This window comes from Heptranchias perlo, chromosome 8 (genome assembly GCF_035084215.1).
Source record: "Heptranchias perlo isolate sHepPer1 chromosome 8, sHepPer1.hap1, whole genome shotgun sequence".
NCBI classification, from domain to species: domain Eukaryota; kingdom Metazoa; phylum Chordata; class Chondrichthyes; order Hexanchiformes; family Hexanchidae; genus Heptranchias; species Heptranchias perlo.
In genome coordinates, this window is record NC_090332.1 from 16,645,512 (window position 1) to 16,669,405 (window position 23,894).

Here is a 23,894-nt window from a genome sequence, read left to right on the forward strand (position 1 = left end):
GCTCGGCTGGTCTCGAGCCACTGGCCCGCTTCACATCACTTTGCAAATTGTTCACTCCCTTGTGAGCAGGGTCATTCCTCTCCACATCCTTATTCTGGATGAATGTGTCAACATCCTGTGAGCAACCAAATCCTGGCTCTGGACTTTTTCATCGTCCTGATCTAGCTGAATAGGTGAACTGCATCAACCCCCACTAATATATTATTCTTGTGCTCTCTCTCTCTCTCTCCAAATTATCCTGAAGGGTAAAGATTAATACCAGATTTCTTTTATCCTCTTCCACCCTCACCTCTAAGTGTGTACAGCTCATGGAACTCTTCATCTTCTAGGTTGAGATTGTCTACTTCACTGCCTGTCTGTCTTCATTTCCCCCCCTTCCATTTTCCTCAACCCAACACTGATTCTACATCTATTTTTAGCTTCTGCCACTCCACCCCCACCCCCACCCCCCAATTACCAGGCTCATTTTCTTCTTAGTTACCTCCTCTCACCTTGATCCCTCCCAACCAAACTCCTGACCACATAAACTTCCTTAATATAACCGAATGCTTGGTGATATTAATGGCTCCCTTTGCACAGGTATTACTTCCCTTCCTTCAAAACTGTAGCCATTAACACCCCTTTGCAGCAAACCTTCAAAGGGATCACTTTGTGAAATCTTACTAAGGTGCACGCACGAATATGAACCGCTGAAGTGGGATTATTTTAGCCTCACTCACCAGGCGGGCGATCTGATTGGATCGGCTGTCCTTGTTGCACCCCACCCAATTTTTGTATTTTGTTTTTCATTGTACATTGGAAAGTTTTTAATCAGGCAGAGTGTAAAATAAGCGGCCGATCCGCTTCTGTCAGTTTCCTACCAGGTGGGTTGGGTTCCAATCTACATCTTAGCACAAATCCATTTATACACTGTGTTTTAACCTACTGTTTAGTAAAATGTCGTGAATAATTTCAGCATGTAGTGTGGGACTGAACCGTAAGGGTCAGGAAGGTCTTGGGTTCAAAATAACGATGCACAAAGAGAGGTTTTAAATCAATTAAATTCTTGCATTTTGCACTTGATTAGCTGATGTCAGTCACGGCAATGGTAGAGACACCGCAAGCAGCTGAAACACTCCGTGGTCAGGCACAGGATGACAGTAAAATTAGCAAGGGCCTCCACTCCAGTGGAATTGGGTGAGAATGACTCAACCTAAAATTGCCCCCTTTTCCTCCCCCCCCCCCCCCCTGCCACAGTCAATGAACTTGCTAACACACACCATTGAGCCTCATGAATAATGGCTGGCAAGGCACTGTACTTCAGAAGGAGAAAATTGACAAGATTAATCAAATCCTATTTTTTCAAAAAGTAGTTGAAGGCTGACAAACTTGTGACAGCAGCTAAGGTCAGAAACAGGAGAACTATGGCCCAGACAATTTTGTGCAAGCTCTGAAATCAGAAGAGCAGGAACAGTCATTTAGAACAGTGAGATAGAGGTGAAAATGCTCTCAACAAGGCAGAGAGGAGGCCAGGCAAGTCTGTTAAATTGCCTGTCGTCTGAGGTAGGAAAGGAGAGATCAAGGTTGTCACAAAGACAGGACATGCTCATATGCAAGTTAAGTTCCCCTAATTAATGCTCTTGTGGGGCTTAACTGGTGAACTTTTCTTTTTCTGTATGTAGAGAGCACAGCAAGAAGAGTTGGAGAAAATCGAAAAGCAGATCCAAAAGTCATCCAAAGACAAAGAGCATGCCAAGCCCTTGGACAAACCTGAGCAGTAAGCTTTCTCAAAGCAGCATTTAATTCTGTGGCCTGTTGTGTCTCAACCGTTGATGTCATTTATGTTTACTTTTTAATCACTTGGTTCTGATATTTTATTGCCTGTTGGCGTACATGTGGGAGGGAACTGCGGGAAGTCTGGAGCTTTCTAATTTTAGAAACATGCTATGGCTGATTATTCTTTTCCCATCAGGTTCCTCCATGAACTGGCTCAAATTGTCAATTTCTCTGAACGAGTGTTTTGCATCCTTTTCCAATCCACATTCTTGGAAAATATTGCTGCTATCAACCGTAAGCTTGAAATAATGGACAAGTTGTGCAAGGTAGGTTTCTTCACATGAAACAGAATGTACACCCCATTCTCATTATAAACTTCCAAGGCTACTGAGTCTTTGCTCCTGCCTTTTTAATGTTACCTTTTATGGTTTGTTAAAGGACGTTTATATAAAACATGCACTTCCTAACATACACAGTTCTTTGTCTTCTTAAAGACCACCTTTATTGGTGGTGATGGGGTCTGGACCAAACTCTTTCCATTTGAAGACTTTTAGGGGTAAAAAATGCAAGAACATAAATTAGAAGTTTTTTTTTGGTTGAAATTTTAAATGTACTCCTGAAAGTGTAAGGTGGAAACAAAATCAACTTTTAAGATGTTTGGAAATAGTTTACCATAATAAATGGTGAGTATTACTTAGTAGGTCTTGATGTAAACAGTGGTGCTCACTGTTGAAACAACCTTTACGTCTCAATAGCAAGATATAAATGGAGCATTACAGTGGGGAACTGTCCAATTGCTAGTTTAATCTGGTGATCCAGAGGGAGACATGAAGGCTCTGTCACAATTGGAATATGCTGGGGGGGGGTTTTCTGCACTTTCCCTTGTGTATCTGTACAATTTGGTTGGAGAATTGTCTGTTTTTCATTTTGGTTTTAATACGTACAAGCTTAAAACACTTTTAATGCTATCCATGTCTCGTGTACAAGTTCTGGTTTCAGCAGATTACAGCTGGTATGACGTATCAGTATTTGTGTCATGACTCAAACAATTTCTACATTTATTTTCATACGCTTTAACCACCTTGCAGAAAGAAAAATACACTTGTAGCAATTCAGTTCCATAATCATTGAGGTCTAATTGATGTGAAGTGCCTGAATGTGATTGTCTCTCAGAGCACAGAACGAAGTGTTTTGTAATTATCATGGATTCATAGAATGATGCAGCACAGAAGGAAGCCATTCAGCTCATCGTACCTGTGAAAGAGCTATCTGATTAGTCCCATTCCCCTGCTCTTTCCCTATAGCTCTGCTAATTTTTCCCCTTCAAGTATTTATCCAATTCCCTGTTGAAAGTTGTTATTGAATCTGCTTCCACCACCTTTTAGGCAGCGCATTCCAGATCATTACAACTCGCTGTGTAAAAATATTTCCCCTCATCTCGCATCTGTTTCTTTTGCCAATTACCTTAAATCTATGTCCACTGTTTTGCTACCCTTCTGCTACTGGAAAGTTTCTCCTTACTTATTCTATCAAAACCCTGCATGATTTTGAACACCTCTATTAAATCTCCCCTTATCCTTCCCTGCTCTAAGGAGAACAATCCCAGCTTCTCTTCACATAACTGAAGTCCTGCATTCCTGGTACCATTTTAGTAAATATCCTCTGCACCCTCGCTAAGGCCTTGACATCCTTCCTAAAGTGTGGTGCCCAGAATTGAACACACTACTCCAGCTGGGACTTAACCAGCGATTTATAAAGGTTTATCATCACTTCCGTGCTTTTGTGCTGTATACCTCTGTTTATAAAGCCCAGGGTCCCATATGCTTAACAGCCTTCTCAACTTGTCCTGCTACCTTCAAAGATTTGTCTACGTACACCCCCGGCTCTCTCTGTTCTTGCACCCCCTTTAAAACTGTCCGATTTAATTTATAATGCATTTTCTCATTCTTCAAAATGCATCACTTCACACTTCTCTGCGTTAAGTTGCATCTGCCATGTGTCTGCCCATTTCACCTGTCTGTCTGTCTGTCTGTCCTGCAAGCCTGTTAGTATCCTCCTTACTGTTCACTACGTTTCCGAGTTTCGTGTCATCTGCAAACTTTGAAATCATGTCCTGTATACCCAAGTCCGGGTCATATAAAAAGAACAGTGGTCCTAATACCCCTGGGGACACTATTGTATTCTTCCCTCCAGTATGAAAAAGAACCATTCACCACTACACTCTGCCTTGTCTCTGAACCAATTTTGTATCCATGCTGCCACTGCCCCTTCAATCCTACAGGCTTCAATTTTGCTAAGTCTATTATGTAGTACTTTATCAAACGCCTTTTGAAAGTCCATATACACAGTATCAACTGCACTACCATCATCAACCCTCTCAGTGATATCATTTACCTGGCACTAGGGAGACAACACACCGTGCGGGACTCATGTCGGCAGTTTCAGAAAGGCCTGTCTGTACCCCTGCTAATTGAATCCCCTATGACCCTGCATTTCTACACTTTGTTGTGCCCCCCATGGTGCCGTAACTTTGCTCTGGACTGCACTCCAAGATTTTATCACTCTCTCCGGTATTCAGTACTGTAAACCAGTTTGGGAGTGCCACACGCCCGGAGGATTCCTGCACGGTTGCCTCTTCCTACCCTGCCGGATGGCCACCCATTTGATATCCTCCTGAACTGTCTGTGGCTGCGGGGTGACCACCTCCTGGAACGTGCGATCCGGGATACTTTCAGCCTCCTGTATGCCCTGCAGTGATTCCAGCCGCTCCTCACGCTCAGAAACCCTGAGCTTGAGCTCAAGCAGCCGGAAGCACTTCCTGCACACGCCTTTATCCAGAACACATGAAGTGTCCTGGAGTTCCCACATGGCACAGGAATTTCAGGCAACGGGTCTCAGCTATCCCGTCATTTTATATAAATTTACTATCTGCTTACCTGAAATTTAGTTTAGCTCTTGTTATATATATCTGTATATTTAGTTTAGTAAGAAATAGGAACAGGAGTAGGCCATACAGCCCTTCGAGCCTGCTCCACCATTCAGTAAGATCATGGCTGACCTTCGACCTCAACTTTCCCGCCCTATCCTCATATCCCTTGATTCCTGTGGTGCCCAAAAATCTATCGGTCTCAGACTTGAATATACTTGACGACTGAGCATCACAGTCCTCTGGTTTAGAGAATTCCGAAGATTCACAACCCTCTGAGTGAAGAAATTTTTCCTGTCCTCAGTCCTAAGTGGCTGACCATTTATCTTGAGACTATGACCCCCTAGTTCTAGACACTCCAGCCTGGGGAAACACCCCCTCAGCATCTACCCTGTCAAGCACACTTGGAATTTTATGTTTCAATGAGATCACCTCTGATCCTTCTAAACTCCAGAGGATTATAGGCCCATTCTACTCATTCTATCCTCATAGGACAACCCTGTCATCCCAGGGATCAATCTAGTGAACCTTCGATGCACCTCCCCTAAGGCAGATATATCCTTAGGTACACAGTACTCCAGGTGTGGTCTCAACAGAGCCCTATATAACTGCAGCAAGACCTCTTTACTCTCAGACACCAACCCCCTTAGAATAAAGGCTAACATACCATTTGCCTTCCTAATTGCTTGCTATATCTGCAGGTTAACTTTCTGTGATTCATGTACAAGGGCACCAAAATCCCTCTGAATAGCAACATTTCTTAGTCTCTCACCTTTTTAAAAAAAAATTCTGCTTTTCTGTTCTTCCTACCAAAGTGGATAATTTCACATTTCCCCACATTATATTCTACCTGCCACATTCTCGCCCACCCACTTAACCTGTCTATATCTCTTTGCATCCTCCTCACAGCTTACTTTCCCACCTCGCTATGTATTGTCAGCAAGCCTGGATACATTACACTGCTCCCCTCATCCAAACCATTGATATATATTGTAAATAGCTGAGGCCCAAGCACTAATCCTTGCAGCACCCCACTAGTTACAATCTGCCAACCCGAAAATGACCCGTTTATTCCTACTCTCTGTTTTCTGTCCGTTAACCAATCCTCAATCCGTGCTAATACATCAACCCCAATCCCATGAGCCCTAACCTTGCGTAACAACCGCTTGTGTGGCACCTTATCGAATGCCATTTGAAAATCCAAATCTACTGGTTCCCCTTTATCTACCATGCTAGTTACACTCTCAAAAAAAAACTCCATTAGATTTGTCAAACACAATTTCCCTTTCATAAAACCATGTTGACCATGCTTAATCATATTATGATTTTCAAAGCGCCATGTTATTACGTCCTTAATAATAGATTTTAGCATTTTCCCATTACTGATATCAGGCTAACTGGTCTATTTTTAAAGGAATAATTCATAATTCTCAATGAATATGCATTCCCCAGAGGAATAAAAACTTTTTTTCTCTCCCTCCTTTCTTGAACTGTGGGGTTACATTTGCTATCTTCCAATTCACAGGGAGCATTCTAGAATCTAGGGAATTTTGGATGATCACAACCAATGCATCCACTATCTCTGCAGCTACCTCTTTTAAAACCCTAGGATGTAGGCCATCAGGTCCAGGGGATTTGTCAGCTTTTAATCCCAATAATTTCTCCAGTACTTTTCTTCACTAAACTTAATTACTTGAAGTTCCTCACTCTCATTTGACCCTTGGTTCCCCATTATTTCCAGTATGTTTTTTGTGTCTTCTATTGTGAAGACAGATACAAAATATTGTTTAACGGTCTCTGCCATTTACTTATTCCCCATTATAATTTCTCCTGTCTCTGCCTCTAAGACCATATTTGCTTTCACTAATCTCTTCCTTTTTACATGTTTGTAGAAGCTCTTACAATCTGTTTTTATATTTCTTGCTAGTTTACTCTCATTCAATTTTCTCCCTCAATCAATTTCTTGGTCATCCTTTACTGGTATCTAAAACCCTCCCAATCCTCAGGCTTACTACTCTTTTTGGCAACATTGTAAGCCTCCTCTTTTAATCTAATACTATCCTTAACTTCTCCAGTTAGCCACGGTTGGATCACTTTTCCCGTGGAATTTTTATTCCTCAAGGGAATGTGTATTCGTTGAGAATTATGAATTATTCCTTTTAAATGTTTGCCATTGCTTATCTACCGTCATATTTCTTCATCTGATTCCCCAATCTATCTTGGCCAACTCACCCCTCATACCTACGTAATTGGCTTTGTTTAAATTTAAGACCCTAGTTTTGGACTTAACTACATCACTCTCAAAATCAGTATGAAATGCTATCATATTATGATCACTCATCCCCAGAGGATCCTCAACTAGAAAATTACTAATTAACCCTGTCTCATTACACAATACTAGATCTAAAATAGCCTGTTCCCTAGTTGGATCCTTAACATATTGTTCTGGAAAGTTGTCTTGAATGCATTCCATGAACTCATCCTCAAACTGTTTTTGCCAATTTGGTTTGTCCAGTCTATATGAAGATTGAAGTCTCCCACGATTATTGCATTATCCTTGTTACATGCTCCTCTAATTTCCTGATTTATATTCTGTCCAACGGTATAACTACTGTTAGGGGGCCTATGAACTACTTGCACCAGTGTTTTCTGTCCCATGTTATTTGTTAGCCCCACCCATACTGATTCTATATCCTGATTTTCTGAGCTAAGATCCTTTCTCACTACTGTCTTCATCTTATCCTTTCTTATCAGGGCTACTTCTCTCGTGTCTTTTAAAAGTCAAGTACCCTGGAATATTTAGTTCCCAACCTTGGTCACCCTGCAACCTTGTCTCAATAATGGCGACTAGATCAAACCCATTTTTCTCTTTGTGCCATTAATTCATCTATCTTGTTACGAATGCTTCGTGCATTCAGATATAGTGCCTTTAATTTGAACTTTTTACTATTTTTCCCTGAAGTGACCTTAGACACTAATGCCCTGTTACCTTCATTAAGCTCTCTGTCCCTTCCTGACACTCTGATTGTTTTTACACAAATCGTTAATCTGCTCTACAGCCTTGGCTTTTCTCTTCAGACTTTTAAATTTACCCTTACCGGAACCATCTTTTCCCCTTCCCACCCTACTGCCCTAGTTATTCATTTCACCATGACACTGGTCTCAGCCCAGTTTAAGTAGACAATTGTAAACAATTTTACAACACCAAGTTATAGTCCAACAATTTTTATTTGAAATCTACAAGCTTTCGGAGGCTTCCTCCTTCCTCAGGTAAATGTTCAGGAGCTCCTCGAAGCCTACGCATTTATACATATAGAACAATACATGGTGTTTACAGACTGCCCCTGCAACTGCCCGTTGCCAAGGCAATCACCGTGTTCAGACAGAGAGGTGTCACCTACAGAAGCCCCGAATACACATTCAACAAAAAAACAAACAGGAAAAAAAGAGAGAGAGGCAGAAACATCCGGAAGGCAGAGAAAGCCAGCAAATGACCCATTATATTAAAAACAGATAGCTTTTGTTCGCTGGTGGGGTAACCTGTAGCGTGACATGAACCCAAGATCCCGGTTGAGGCCGTCCTCATGGGTGCGGAACTTGGCTATCAATTTCTGCTCGACGATTTTGCGTTGTCGTGTGTCTCGAAGGCCGCCTTGGAGTACGCTTACCCGAAGATCGGAGGCTGAATGTCCCTGACTGCTGAAGTGTTCCCCGACTGGGAGGGAACCCTCCTGTCTGGCGATTGTTGCGCGGTGTCCGTTCATCCGTTGTCGCAGCGTCTGCATGGTCTCGCCAATGTACCATGCTCCGGGGCATCCTTTCCTGCAACGTATGAGGTAGACAACGTTGGCCGAGTCACAGGAGTCACAGTTTAAGTAGAGCCTGTCTCAACAAAACAGCTCCCTCTTTCCCCAGTGCTGGTGCCAGTGCCCCATGAATTGAAACCCCTGCTTCCCACACCATCCTTCCAGCCGCGCATTTAACCATCTAATCTGTTTGTCCCTATGCCAATCTGCTCGTGGCACAGGTAGTAATCCAGAGATGATTACCTTTTTGAAGTCCTGCTTTTTAATTTAGACCCTAGCTCCTCAAACTCCCTCACTAGAACCTCATTTCTAGTTCTGCCTATGTCATTGGTTCCGACATGGACCACAACAACTGGATCCTTCCTGCTTCAAGTACTTCTCCAGAGGAGATGTCCTTAACCCTGGCACCGAGCAGGCGACACAGCCTTCGGGACTTCCGGTCATGGCTGCAGAAAACAGTATCTATCCCCCTGACTATACTATCCCCTAACACTACCACATTCTTTTTCGCTCCCCCCACTTGAATGCTCTCCTGTACCACGGTGCTGTGGTCAATTTGCTCATCCTCCCAGCAGTCTTTGTTCTCAAGCACACAGGTATCGAGTACCTCGTACCTGTTAAATAAGGGCAAAGGCTGAGATTCCTCCATGACTATATCTGGGGTCCCCTTACCAGCCTGACTCGCAGTCATATCCTCCTGTCCCAACCATTACCTAACCTAAGGGGTGTGACTGCCTCCTGGGTCAAGTGTCCAGATAACTCTTCCCCCGCCCCAATGCATTGCAATGTCCATACCTCTGGCTCCAGCTCAACAACTGAGCCGAAGTTCGTCGAGTTGCAGACACTTAGTGCAGATGCGGTTGCCTGGGATCACGCTGCTCTCCACAAACTCCCACTTGTTGCAGTTACGGCACAGTACCTGCCCTGTCATCTCTATCTAACCTTGTTTTATTTATTTACTTAAGTTTTTATGTAATTAATTCACTTGGTTTACTTTTAGTTTTTTTAAACTAATTAATTTACCTAGTTTAAGTTATTAATTTAATAAAGTATTAGCAAGTTAGTAGCCCCTTAACTCCTATATAGTTAAATATAAAGATAAATAAATAAATCAGATACTTAGCTTCTAATCCTTGGTTCTGCTGTCTGTGACATCGGTTTTCAATTTTTTTTTTCTTCGTGCCTTTCTTTAAAGCTGCTCCACTCTGCTGTGCTCCCGAAGTGCTCCCATTGTTGTATATTTGGAACAGATTCTATGTTGTGTGTATGTGAGGTAAAATGAATTATTTTGGACATTATTTGGGCAGAGGTTTTAAAATAAATTTCATGTGTTTTATGCTCAAGTAAAGTTTCCTTTGAGGTACTTGATTTAGGGAGTAGCGATTGAATAAAATTTCAAGCAAAATGGAAATAGTTAAGCTTTGGAATGCTGCACATTATTTTGTGTTGCTACTTCCTATTAAGAAGTCAATTTTCTACTTCACAAATACACTAACAGCAACTTGCATTTATATATTTTTAGCATAGGCACTTGAGGCATAATAATAAAAAAAATATTGGGAGTTCAAAAAGGGCAGTTGGAGAGTTTTTTTTCCACAGGGACAGATACAGAAGTAGGTGAGGGATGTGGATGGTGGAGGGATACAGGGTAATGGTCGGCGATGGCCTTGTCAGCGATCAAGACCATGGGCGTAGAGCGGCATGGGAGATGGAAAAGTTAAAGGGATGGCCCTGAATATTAGGAGGAGAGTTTATGTGGTGAGAGGGGTTTAGGGAGGACAGGAGGGCAGTGAATTCAGAGGGTAAGAGGAGCTGAGATGGAGATTGATGTCACTGAGGATGAGGAGTGGAGGGGCCAAGGGAGGAAAGAGGGAAGGAAGGTATCTTGGGGAGGGTGGGCCTTGGGTCAGTAGACAATGGGACTTAAAATGAAAGGTAAGAGTGGTGGAACAAGGTGGAGTGCTCAAAGGAGAATAAGGTTCCAGAGGAGTAGTGAGAGATCTCTAGGTGTGACTTGGTGACGAGGGCTGCCTGTTTGGGTGGGGCAGGTGGTGGAAAGTATAATCAGGCTTTAGTGAAAAGGCACGGTTTTGCCACAGTGAGCCAAGTTTGTCAAAGTCAGGATGTCAATGCAATCATCCTCGATAAGATCAGATATAGCAAGAAAAAAAGTTCAGTGAAAAATCAGACCAAGTGAATTGGTTAGTATTACATTGGAGAGTATTTGGATGACCTTATTTAATTTATTTTGGATAGATTTGTTTTTTTTTCCCAAGTTTATTTAAAGAAAACATATTGTTCAGGCACACTGGTACAAAGTTGAATATTGTTAAAATGTTATGTTTTGTGACCAGTGTAATAGGGACTGGTAATGTAGTTATAGTATAGGACTTGCAATCCAGAGGTCATGAGTTCAAATCTTACTAGGACAAGCTGAGAAACTGAAGTCAACAAATCTATTAATATGTGGTCTAGCACAGGACAAAAATGACAATGAAAGCTGATGGGTTGTTATTTAAAAACCCAACTGGTTCACTCAATGGCCTTCAAGGGAGGGAAGATGCCATCCCTTTTGTGATCTGGCCTACATGTGGTTCTGGTCTCCCACTATGTGGTTGACTCTTAATGCTACTACGAAGTGGCCTAGCAAACCACTCAGTTGTAGGATCAATGCTAGCAAAATGGCAAGAAATACATCTTTGCCAGTGCCACGTGTACCGAAAAATAAATACCCTATTGGTTCAAAAACTGGCAATGGCCTAAATGTGTATTGTCCCGCACTTGCTTGGCATTTTGAAATTGAAGGAAAATCACCTGAGAGGAACAAAAGTCTTGAATGAGTATGATTCATTGTTCAAAAGGGCCGATTTTATCACATTGATGCAGGTATTTCAGGGCCAATTAATGAGCAATAAATCAAAGTTGTTAAAGTAACTTTTTTTCTACTCTTGCCTCAGACACTCCAAACAAGTGCCAGTGTAAAACAGGTGCTGAGTCTGATTCTTGCATTTGGAAACTACATGAATGGTGGGAACAGAAGTCGAGGCCAGGCAGATGGCTTTGGTTTAGAGATCCTTCCCAAGCTGCGAGATGTCAAGAGCAGTGTAAGTATATGATGCTTGCAGTAATTGAGATTGCCTGGCTGCATCCAAACAAAGCAGCTTGCCATGTTGAGCAGCGCAGCTTTATCTCTGGTGCTCAACGCAGTTTGAGGTTTGTCTTGAGGTTTACAAAAGCATAAACAGGATAACATCAGGAGGAAGAATATAACTGTTTCTCACACTGGTGTAAAATGGAAAAATATCATCCACACAGTGCAGTTTGTGGAATTTTGCCTTTTTAAATTAAATCTAATTGCATTAGTAATCTTCCAGCTATTGCTGTAAATTAGTGTTGTGATCAAAGGAAGCTTAGTCATACAGGCAGTCTCCATGGCTAAATTAGGGGAACTTTCAGTAATTGACAGTTAACTGCAGAAAATGTGCTCCAGACAGCTCTTTGGGACAGACTATTTGGTTATTTGATGACTTGGGTTAAAATGCAATAGTATGGACATCTCTGTATCCTGAGCATTTATGCTTGTAGATGATGGCTCATGCCTGCTGGACCCAAGTCATTAACTAAAATTAAATTATCAGGCCTCTCTTGTAATGGTTGTCTCCAGCATTTGGGAGAGTGGGCACTGGAAGTGATGCTTTCCATCCAGGAAGAGATGTTCTTGGCTCAACAGGCTCACGTGGGTTCTACTCGATGTTGGCTGCACACTCGAGCAAAAATATTGGTGGCCAGAGAGCGAGGGGGACGGCTGTCAGCACTGGCTTTTATGTGTTTACCGAAGTAGCGTCTTTTGAAGAAGACTGCACCCATATAATATCGTATAGGTTAAAGGGCACATAAGGAAAAGTTACTTTTTGGTCTATGTAAACATTAAGGCTATCACTGTTATGTTGCATGCACGTCAGAAAAAGTCCTTTTTAAATGCAGCTCTCTCCACAGGTGGTATACAGCAGAGCTAGCTTCACAGGCTACAGGATGGCCTTGTAGGCAAAGGTTTGCTACTGACTTCTTAGTAATGTATGTAAAACAAATATTACTGGTTGAAACACAAATTACATAATTTTGAGTAAATGCCGATTGTTCAAGCACTGGTCAGAAATATTTCTGGCAAGATGCAAATGGCCTTTGAAATCTTGAAAACTAAAACTTCGTTAAACCTTTTTAAGGGTTTTTTAAGAGCTGCAGTTCCTAATCTGCATGCAAATAAATACTGAACAAGATGGGTGTTTCATTTCATCAAGATATTTAAAATAGTTACTTTTAGTTTAAAAAAGGGACTATAACCATTGGAGCCTTTTAAGAAATAGAAACGGCCATTGGGGAGAGAGGGAAGTTATTGAATACTTTTATTTAGGCAAAAACGGCTGATGACATACTTGGGATGTGGGTTGGAGAGGTTGCTGAGCCCAACGTTGGGGGAGCTGAAGGAAATAAGCACATTTGTCAAAAATAGCTCATTAAAGAGATTAACATGAGTTCATTTCCCTTAGTAGCACAGAACAGCCTCAATTTGTTTCCAATTACTGAAACTGTGGGCTATAAATTTATTCTTTGGTTATTTTCAAAATGTACTGAATCACTTCACAGCAAATTGGCCAATAGCAGCACAAGAGTGTGCAAGCGTTTTGAGTCATTAGCAGTGATGTGAAATTCTGACCGATTTTGGTCAAATCTACTTGAGTCTTGCCATCAGTATTCCTTTTAAAAATCAGTTACAAAGAATTCTGATTAACTTGGAAGGGTGTACAAAACTAAAATAAGAAATGGTCTTCAGACCCAGTGAGCCTACGTCTTCCAACAGACCAGATCTAATTGGCACAGTTGTTGACTATCTTCATCTTAATTAATGGGAGGTGAATAATCATAAATAAGCTGTGAGAAATAAATCCCAAAACTGCTGGTTCCCAAACTATCATCAGAATGCATATTCAACTCCATCCAATTGTGTTCCACCGGTTACCTTAGTTTTAATTCCCAGCAGGACTGGAGCCATGGGTCGTTCCCAGAGTATTCAGTCATCAATATCTGAATCTTAACCCAGACACTTAACTTCCTAAAATACAATTTCCTACATTGCACGAAAATCCATTCCCTATATCTATTAATATATTTGTAGTTCCTAATTTTACTTTAGTTTTGTCAACTTTGTACATTCATGCCCTTGTGCTGTGACCACAGTTTAAATACCTGGTTGCCTGTACATTATTAATGTCTTTCAACATACACAAGGTCGATACAATGTCCCCTCAATCCTTACTAAATGAGAACAAGTTCAGTTCTTTGAACTTGTTATCATAGCTTAAAGCATGAGCCTTGAAATTAATTTTGAAATAAGGATTTTGTTTTCTTTAAACAGTGAATCCCAATGATTTAATTGAGGGATGAGAGGAGTTAATAATCCTTGACAGTGTGGGAGCTGAATTAACAGGAATAGTTGGAATGACAACATCACTGAAGCACTTCTGGGTTAATGACACTCTATATTGATAATTTACCTCCTACACATCATCTGTAATCCCTCCATGTTAGTCATACAATGAATGGATGTCACAAGCATTTAGAAACGTACAGAGAAAAACTGAGAATGCAGTGGATTATCAGCATTTCTTGTAACTTATCTTCAAAAGAATACTGACAATGACACCCTTTTCCAGATAGCTTGTTTCTCATCAATATTCCATGATCAGGGATTCGCACCATTACAGTGGAATCTGCTATAATGGAGGGGACCCTCAGCTGGATAATCCAGAGTTCCTAATTTTTTTTGTCTTGCATATACAGTACATCAATTGGCACTAAAGTGAAAAGAAGTTTAATACTAACAGCATAAACTGAGTTAAATCTTTCTTGAGCAGTGAGGTTTAGTTAATGTCATGCAAGAAGCGATTGATGAGAGTGGGCTGTCAAATGAGGCAGCATCACTGTCCTGCAACAATTCTGGTGAATAATTGACAAAGTGGATAATTGGTGTGCTGGTAATTGAGGTTATTCTACTATACTTTAAACAGGAGGCATAAAGATGGTATATATGGCTGTGAACATTTGTACATGGGTGTAATCTGTTAAATTTGCAATGCTGACTAAAAGCATAGGTAATGCATTTGATTTTTGAGAAACAGGGGTTAGCAATTTGTACTGCTGAAAGAAACTGGTGTATCTAACCCTATTTGAATGAATTGTTTTTGTCAATCTAATGTTAAGGCTATTGCTCAAAACCATGCGAGGTCACCTCAGATCACTGGGTTGCACTGGAATTGAAATTTGGTTCTCAAGCAAGGCATCTTGGCCTAGCTCATCCTGGCAACCATTATGTGTTTTTGATTCATCTGAGCATTTTTGCAGGTTACAGGAGAGCAGCAGGAGTTGGGGCTGCCAGAATATTTTTTTTTCCAGATCATCGTCCCCCTGCCAGCATAGATCAGCTGGTTCCACAACAGCTGAGCAATCAGATGATCTGCCGTCTCACGGTGCCCCTCTCCAGCACGCAGCCGCTCGTGGCATCGGACCTGACTGCAGACCTGAGGGAAGTGACCGAAACGGTGCCCTGATGCTGACCACATCCTGCCAGCTGCAGTATGGGCTCACCTCCATTAATGCAGTCAGCACTGTCAGTAACGCTGCCAACTTTAAAATCAATAGCCTGTGCCTGCCGATTTTAAATGTGCTGTTCACCAGCGAAGAAGCACGTTTAGTCAGGCAGACTGGATTCATTTCAAAAAGATGGCAGCTTTGCTGAGGTCAGCACTTAGAGAGACTGCTGACTGGATTACTGGAGGTGAATGCACATTGCATTTTTGACTGGCACTCTCAGGCCTGTGGTAGGTTCAGTGAGTGCATGGGGGAGCTCACAGCTGTTGCAAGGCCAACTGGTCTTGCTGGCATGTGTAATGAAGGTGAGTGCTGCTAGGACGGACTGAGGTGAATGTGGAAGGTATGTGCAGTCATTTAGGGACGCTCACCAATTTCTGTATTTGCCAAGGTTGTCCCCCTCCATTGTGGCTGGTAATCATGGTTCCACTATATCATCTTATAGCCAGTGACTTTTGTCTCTTTCAGGATAACAGCATTAACCTCCTGTTCTACCTGGTTTCGTATTATTTGCGTAACTTTGACAAGGTATGTTTTTAATATTTCTGAATAATCTTAACAGATTATTACATTTCTGGTAATTGAATATATTTTTTATTTATAAACAGTGAATGTTTTAGTTTTGCTAAAATGTAATCATGCACATAGTTGGTAGCAAGGTCCACGAAAAATTTTCTTGTGGTTCCTAAATTCCAAATGTCTTGTCTCAGGATGCGGGTACAGAACAAAGTATCTTCCCTATGCCAGAACCACAGGACATATTTCAAGCTTCCCAGATGAAGTTTGAGGATTTTGAGAAGGACCTCCGTAAACTGAAGAAAGACTTGAAAGGTGAATGATTTTCTCTTTATTGCTGACTGTGAGCAGTGTGCATTTCTTCCTATTTCATTGCAGTGACTGGAGCTGCTAACAGGCCACCTCAGAGCTGAAGGATTGCCAAATCAAAAAACTTTGTGGCCACTATTTGCCCACTACAAATACCTGTTGTAAATTTTTTGCACAAGTATTACTCAAAGGTCATTGAGTTTTTTGTAATATCTGTCCATGGTGAATACTCTGATCTGTAACACTTCTAATCATCGCTGTCTTTACAGAACGTGTTAGCTCGAGTAAATGTTTTAGGCAATTTGCATATTTTATTTGGCCAGATTGGAAGTATTAAGCATAATTGCAGTTCGATACAATAATATCTCAAAATCCAGACAAGCCGACTGGCTAACTATACTGACTAAAGCTGGAGTGTTTAGTAAATAGTGTTTGAAGCAAAATTTGGAATGTGTTCATTTGGTCGAACTTGCTGTTACATTTTTGGATTTTTACTCTAGATATTTTCGAGTGTTCAGCTACCCATCAGCAAGGCCCTGTGACCCAGAGTGCGCCTTTATCTTCCCAATATCTAGGTCATTTGTAGGGAGCCCAGGGATCCAACAGAAAACCTCTTTAGTCTATTTTGGCCGATGGTTATCACTACTCTACGCGATCTTCCTCAACTTAGCACGGCCGTAAACTGCCTAACTGATTTCTTAACCAATAAATGAACAAGTGGTCAGAAGCAACGACATACTGTAGAATTACAGTAGATACAGCTTTAAGTCCGCCTCGTTGGAAGATGGAAAATAATGAGCAGTTGTGTCAGCTGCACTAAACAGCAGCTGGACCAAGCACAGAATCCCTGAGTATTAACAGTTATGTGAGTGTTTGTTGCTGACCACTTTTCACTTGGCAAGTTGTGATTTTTTTTTGAAGAAACAAATGGTTGTGGCAAAATCATTTGTAATTGCAGGGGCAAGAGGAAAGAGAAATCCTGGCAATCGAATGGAGGTTGCTTAGAGCCAATACTTTGCCTCCATTATTCGGTGTTTGTAAAAGAAATGCTGATTTTTTTTTTGAACGCTTTTAAAAATAAGTCTTCACATAAAAAATGGGATATTCTATTTAAGATTATCTTAAAAATGGCCATACTTTAGCTTTCAAAATAATAATGGTAAAAGATTAGGATGTATTTGTTTTTGTTGTATGTGTGGAGATAATTTCTGACATGCATCAAAAGTGCACAGGGAAAATACTTTTAACATACCAAGAATGATTTTGGTCAAAAATGGTTTCCTCTCTCTGAACAAGTACTAATTACACATTTGAAAGCAGTTAAACATAAAAATAGACAGTCGTCAGATTACGAGTTCATTGTTTTTAGGACGACTGTATTTGAAGTGGTACAAAGATGATCTATACACCATTGTTTCGAGAAGAGATTCCTTTTAGTTAGTTGCTGTGAATAATAGGTTTCATGGAGACTGTTCTACGTCTTTCAATTGCACAATACCACTAAAATTTCTCGTGGGATAACGAGTGAGAATTTGCCAGACAGTAATGGATGAAGGAACAGAATTGTGTTACTGTATGTATTGAGTTGGCTCCCAATAACTTTCACCTCCACATTTCATAACTTTGTGGAAGCCCAATCTTGCCCTTCTTTGAGGTAAGTGACATGTAGTTTGTATAGCAACCTGATCTGCTTTTGATCTTCCACAGCTGTCAGCAGCCTTCCTCAAGGCAGTCATAGCAAGTGATGGCTTTTGCTCCAGCTCCATTCTACACTGGAAATTCCAGCATTCACCACATGACTTAAATCAACTCAACCTGCAGAGAGATGTTTTTAGATCACCAATCTTTGAAGAGAGCCAACAGGGCTTTTAGAATTTCAGTCTCTTGTAACTATTACAGCTTTGACCCTCCTCCAACCCTTCTCTTCCAATCCCTATTCCAAAACAAAATGGAAAAATGCAAACAAAAGAGCTAAACTCTTCCAAAGATTGTTGTATAATACATTTCTGTTGCACACATTGTTCAAATTCCAACTAACAATTTTGAGGAAGGAATAATTAAAATACACTAGGCTTCCTACAGCAATGCATTCTGATTGGTCAAGCCGTACTTTAGATATAATAAAGAACATCCTAAAATGACAGTTTGCTTCGTTCAGTATGCACTGTTCATCTACATTATGAATAGCTTGCATCAACCGAATTGTTCGCCTCCAGTTCATAATTGTACGTTAGGGGCATGTTTACCAATAACTGATTACCTTGTGCAGTGTATTCAAAGGCAGAGTCTAGGTAATTTAAGGAATAACCAGAAGTCTAAGCCATACAATCCAAAGACATTCACGATTAGTCCCTGTTCCCTTTTTAATTGATGCTAAGTTAGATACTTTCCAATCTGTGGATACTATTCCCATTGCTGATAATTCCAATAGATAGTAACAAGGGTATTACTGATTTTGCGAACCACTTTAAATACCCTTGTATGATGTGGATCCCAGCCTGGTGTCAAGAAATTTATCTTCCTGCTGTGCAGATTTCTCTGGTTTCCTTCATCAACTAATTTATTGTGCTGTTGCCTTTTGGTCACCTTTGGAATCTTTCAATGCTGGAATATTTCCTTTTTCACCTGATTGCATATATATTTATATAAATGCTTAATACTTCTCAACATTCTCCACTATTGTAACCTCATTTTCTATTTTAGCTGTCATGACCAGTCTCTAAACTCCTATGCCTTGTTTTATATCCACCATGCTTCCGATAGCTTTATACTTTAATATGCTCTCTTTCTGCCCGTATAATCTTCCATTGATCATTTTGTTTATTTCTATCTCTCTCCCATTACACTTCTTCCCTGAGGGGGGGGGGGATCGTATTTCCAAGGAGGATCCACTCTTCCATGCTTTTCCCTTCTGACAGTACTGTCCAGTCCAGTCTCCTTAGTTTACCACTCATCCTCTCAAAATCTGCCTTCTAAAGTTAATGTTTCTATTGTATTCATCCTATTTTCCATCATAAACTGAACCTTGAACTCTGCCATAGTGCTGTCACTGTTGCCAAGGTGATCTGACTCTGACCACCTCTATCGTCCCCTGATTGTTATCTTACATTGGGCCTAATAATGCCCCAGCTCGTATGGATGCCATGTAACAATCCAATGTTGTGTCCAGGATCATGCTTTCACACCTATTAAACAAATTCCACCAAAGTTAAACAATCCCATCTCTTCATGTACAAGTTTTCTACATCATGTAAAGTTCTTGGTCCAATCCATTCGCCTGACCTGGAGGTTTATAGCAGACTCCCATAGTTAATTTCCTTCCTTTTGTGTCCCTTATCCCGAATAACAGGGTTTCCACCTAATCTATACCTGGATCTCATGGGTCCATCATCGTTCTATGTAAATTCTCTTTCTCCCCCTCCCAGTTTGTCTTTTCTATCTCCAAGAAGTAACCTGTATCCCTGTATGTTTATCCAACTCATGTCATTGTTGAACTGGCTCCCTGCATTGCCTATAATAGCATAACCTCCTTCGTTTTATCAGTGGGCCCAGTTCCTGACCGATTCAAGGTGAATGCGCTAATGTTTTTGCATGTAATTCATCATTCTGCTTTTTTGGGGTGGGGGGTAGGCGAAAAACCCTGTTTTTCTGAAAGTCGTCTTCAGAACCAGACAACTGTATCTTGTACGCAGTGTGCATCATCTGAAAAATTGTAAGCAAAACAAGGTTACTGGTGCAGTTCTTGAGTTTAGTTCCTGGCAGTGTGGAAGTTTCCCATTTCTCTATCTGAATACATGAATATTGCATGCTGAGAGTTTACTTGCTCTCGTGAAGGTAACAACTGCACATCTGGTGGGAGCTATAGTGCTGTTGCCTGTAATGTTCTGCATCAGAACATCATGCCACTTAAATTGTTTTTCTTTCTATCTCCCTCCCATAGAATACTGCAGTCTCATGGTCTGCTCCATTGAACTTTCAGCTCTCTTGTTCTATCTTCAACCATCCTACTGAGCTCACCAGCGTACATCTGTGTCCCTTTCTCTTTTGCTTTGGCTTTTGTGCTTCATCTTTTTTCAGCTGTCAAGGCCCTAAGCGCTGGAATTCCCTCCCTAAACCCCTCAGCCTCTCCATCCCCCTCTCCTCCTTTAAGACACCCCTGAAAACCTATCTCTCTGACCAAGCTTTTGGTCACCTGACCTAATATCTCCTTATGTGGCTCGCTGTCACAATTTTGTTTGATAACGCTCCTATGAAGCCCCTTCAGATATTTTACTATGTTAAAGGCACTATATAAATGCAAGTTGTTGTTGTAGTGGCTTATCCCTCAACTCTGCAGCAACCACCAACAGGAAGTAGTGGCCTGATGGTCAATACACTGTTGCAGGCCTGGATCACTCAATACCAGACTATCTGCTCCAAACTTTCACTCTGCCTTCATCTGATCTTCATTACATTGAACTGTTCCTCTTCCACTTAGGTCAGTGTTGTAAAATTAAGGAAAAATCTCATTAATTTTGTCATTGTATCTGATTAGATTAAATTGCCAAATATGATCTTGTACATGTTCCAATTGCAAACCAAACTATTTCCCTCAAATTGTCATCCTATATATCGCTCTCTCTTCAGTTAACACAATTCATAAAGCCAGGTGTGAAGGACTGCAGTTCACTGAATGTTATTTAAGTTTGCTGCGTTAATGGCTTTTTAAAAAAAAATGCAAGCTGCTATATCAGAAAGGGATTTTTTTTTTGGTTGAAGTGTATCTGGGTAGGATATTCATTCAAAGCTGAATGTGGCATGGTTATCAGTGAAATGTGAGTGTACAGCAGTTATTTAAAAGCACTGCATTGTGGACTTTTTAAACTTATTCAGATGTCTGCTTTGAGCATTCAGTTAATCTCCTGAATAATATTTTTCTGTCTTTATTACTCTAAATATATTTTTACGACCCTGACTTTGCCATACCTAAATGCTAAATATTCTGTGTTGGAAGGTTATAGGTTCAACCCCCACTCCCAGACTTGAGCACATAATCTAGGCTAACATTTCAGTGCAGTACTGAGGGAGTGCTGCACTGTCAGAGGTGTCGTCTTTCAGATAAGTCGTTAAACCAAGGCATCACCTGCCCACTCAGGTGGATGTAAAAGATCCCATGGCACTATTTTGAACAAGAACGGGCGTTCTCCCCAATGTTATGGCCAATATTGCTCTATCAATCAACATCATTAAACAGATTATCCGGTCACTTATCTCATTACCGGTTGTGGGACATACGTGAAAATTGGCTGCCGTGTTTCCCTACATTACAACTGTGGCTACAATTCATAAGTACTTGGTTGGCTGTAAAAGTACTTCATTGATTCTGAGGTTGTGAAAGGCAGTATATAAATGCAAGTTCGTTCTTTTTATTAATTCAAAGTAAAGCTGAGATGTTGGTGCAAATGATGTGGTTGAGGGCTTGGCCATCGATAGCGAAGGGACAGTTGGTGTCCCCGAAATTTGTTTTGTAACTCTCACTTGCCAAAGTTGAATGAACAGAAGTGAGTTGACAATGACTTTTTATGTGGGGGTAAGGATGGAGGGAGGAAATCAAAATGTATCTCGCCTGCTCAAATAATTTTGAATGCTAACTAACAACATAGAACCACTGATAGTCGTTCTTGAGACACACCTGGCCTGGTTTATCCCTCTGTTGGATTTAAGAAATATCTTGGACTTTATTGTAGAAAGGTGCCCATTCACTTTGTGGAAATTCTGGATGGAGTTTGTAGAAAGAGATACAGATGTTTGTGAAACCTAAATTTGAAGCCTATTTCAATTAAGAACATGCCATTTCTGTGAATTTTAATCTGCATCAAATTGGGTATTACACTTAAGAATTTTTTTTTGTTTTGCCTCAGTCACTGCAGTTCCTGATTGAGACTAGTTCTCGGACATGCTCTGCTTATGGTACTTTTAGTAAACTATGCTTGCTACCCATTACCAACTTCAGACATCCTTCGGGGGATGAAGCCAAATTTGTGGCGAGCTGTATATATTTATATAATAACATAGAAAGTAACATCACAGAAGGGATTAGTGCCATGATTTATCCCCCATGCTAAAGCTTTATCTAGCCTGATGTATAACAGGCTGGGGAATTACTGTTGCGTATTACTGTATCAGACCTCTATGCTCTTGAGTTGTCTTGGAAAATGGATCTTTAATTTAATAAAACTTCAGCCATACTATAATCTGATTATGTCAACTAAATGTAAGTAGCTCTGTGCTCAACAAGTTCACAAAACTGATCCAGACTGATGAAGGTCTCAGAAATTAGACAATATAACTGAATAAAAAACAAAAGTAGGTAATTTTCGTAACTATTATTTATTAAAAAGAATAGCGTGTATCTTGAAAGCTGTTGAAAACCATTATAAACGTGTTCGAGATGACTAGGCATTACTAGACTAGTTTAGGAAAAGGGATACATTCATATAGTGAAAAGGTAAAGATCAATCAAAAAAAGTTCCTGCCTTTGTCACCATAGACCAGATTTACTCCAATGCTCTCCTAACCGGGCTCACATCTTCCACCCGATTATAAACTTCAGCTCATTTTAAAAACTTTCCCTGTGGCCTATTCTGCACCAAGTGTTGCTTAACCAGTACCCCTGTATTTGCTGACCAACACTGACTTTCAGACTCCCAGCACCTAAAATTTTAAATCCTCATCCTTTTGTTTAAATCTCACCCACCCCCCTCCCCGACAATGTCCTCATCCCTCCATATCTCTATAACTTCCACCAGCCTGACAATTCTCCCCCCACTCCTGAAATCTGTTCCTGATTCTGGCCTCTTTTGTGAATTCCCCCCTTTAACCCCACCAATGACTGCTTGCTTTTAGCTGCCTAGGCCCCGTGATCTGGATTTCCTTCCCTAAATCCCCTCTCTACCTTCTCTTTTTAAGACCCCTCTTTAAAACCCACCTCTTTGACATAGCTTTTGGTCACCCCTCCTAATCTCTGCCTATTGGCTTGGCATCTCTTATTCCTTACTCCTCGGAGAAGAGCCTTGAGACTTTTTTTTTTAACCTGCACCAAGTCCCTCTCACCCATCACCCAAGTGCGTGCTGACCTAGTCTCAGTCCACTAATGCCTTAATTTTAAAATTCTCATCCTTGTGTTCACATCCCTCCATGGCCTCTCCCCTTCCTATCTCTGTAACCTCCTCCAGCCCTGCAAGAACTCTGAATTCCTCCAACTCTGGCCTCTTGCACATCGCCAACTACTTCACCCCAGCATTGGCTGCCGTGCTTTCAACCGTCTCAGATCTAAGCTCTGGAACACTGAGTTTCTCTGCCTCTCCAGCTCTCTCCTTCCTTGATACCCTCTTTAAAATCTACCCCTTTGACCAAGCTTTTAATCACCCTCCTAATATCTCTTCCTTGGGCTCAGTGTCAATTTTTTATTTGATTACGTTCCTGTGAAGCGCCTTGGGACATTGTCTATGTTAAAGGTGCTATGTAAATGCAAGGTTTTTTCAATTGTTGCCTCCAAATGTCCTTTTTTAAAGAAAAATACAAATTCCTATTGTTATGAAAACTGTATTAGAGCTATTTATCTTGTGTTCTTTTTGAAAGAATATTTGTTAGTTCTAATGTGAAGCCAGCATTTGTGCTCGAAGTTTATAAAGTGTTTCTTCAAAAACTTGTATTAGAGAATCAGAAGGAAGCCATTTGGGCCTTCGTGCCTGTGCCGGCTCTTTGAAAGAGCTATCCAATTAGTCCCACTCCCCTGCTCTTTCCTCATAGCCCTACAAATTTTCCCCCTTCAACTATTTATCCAATTCCCTTTTGAAAGTTATTATTGAATCTGCTTCTACCACCCTTTCAGGCAGTGCATTCCAGATCATCATAACTCGCTGTGCTAAATTTTTTTTCCCCTCATGTCGCCACTG

The 23,894-nt window shown here is 40.9% G+C and overlaps 1 protein-coding gene across 1 annotated transcript in view; it reads left to right on the top strand.

Moving 5' to 3' along the window:
* The window catches only part of LOC137324303 (formin-2-like), a 315,087-nt gene that overhangs the window by 189,817 nt on the left and 101,376 nt on the right, over window positions 1–23,894 (top strand). The window contains exons 12-16 of the mRNA XM_067988446.1: window positions 1,662–1,756; window positions 1,952–2,081; window positions 11,445–11,591; window positions 15,601–15,660; window positions 15,843–15,963. Coding sequence (XP_067844547.1) covers window positions 1,662–1,756; window positions 1,952–2,081; window positions 11,445–11,591; window positions 15,601–15,660; window positions 15,843–15,963 — 553 coding nt within the window. The remainder of the gene's footprint in view (window positions 1–1,661; window positions 1,757–1,951; window positions 2,082–11,444; window positions 11,592–15,600; window positions 15,661–15,842; window positions 15,964–23,894) is intronic.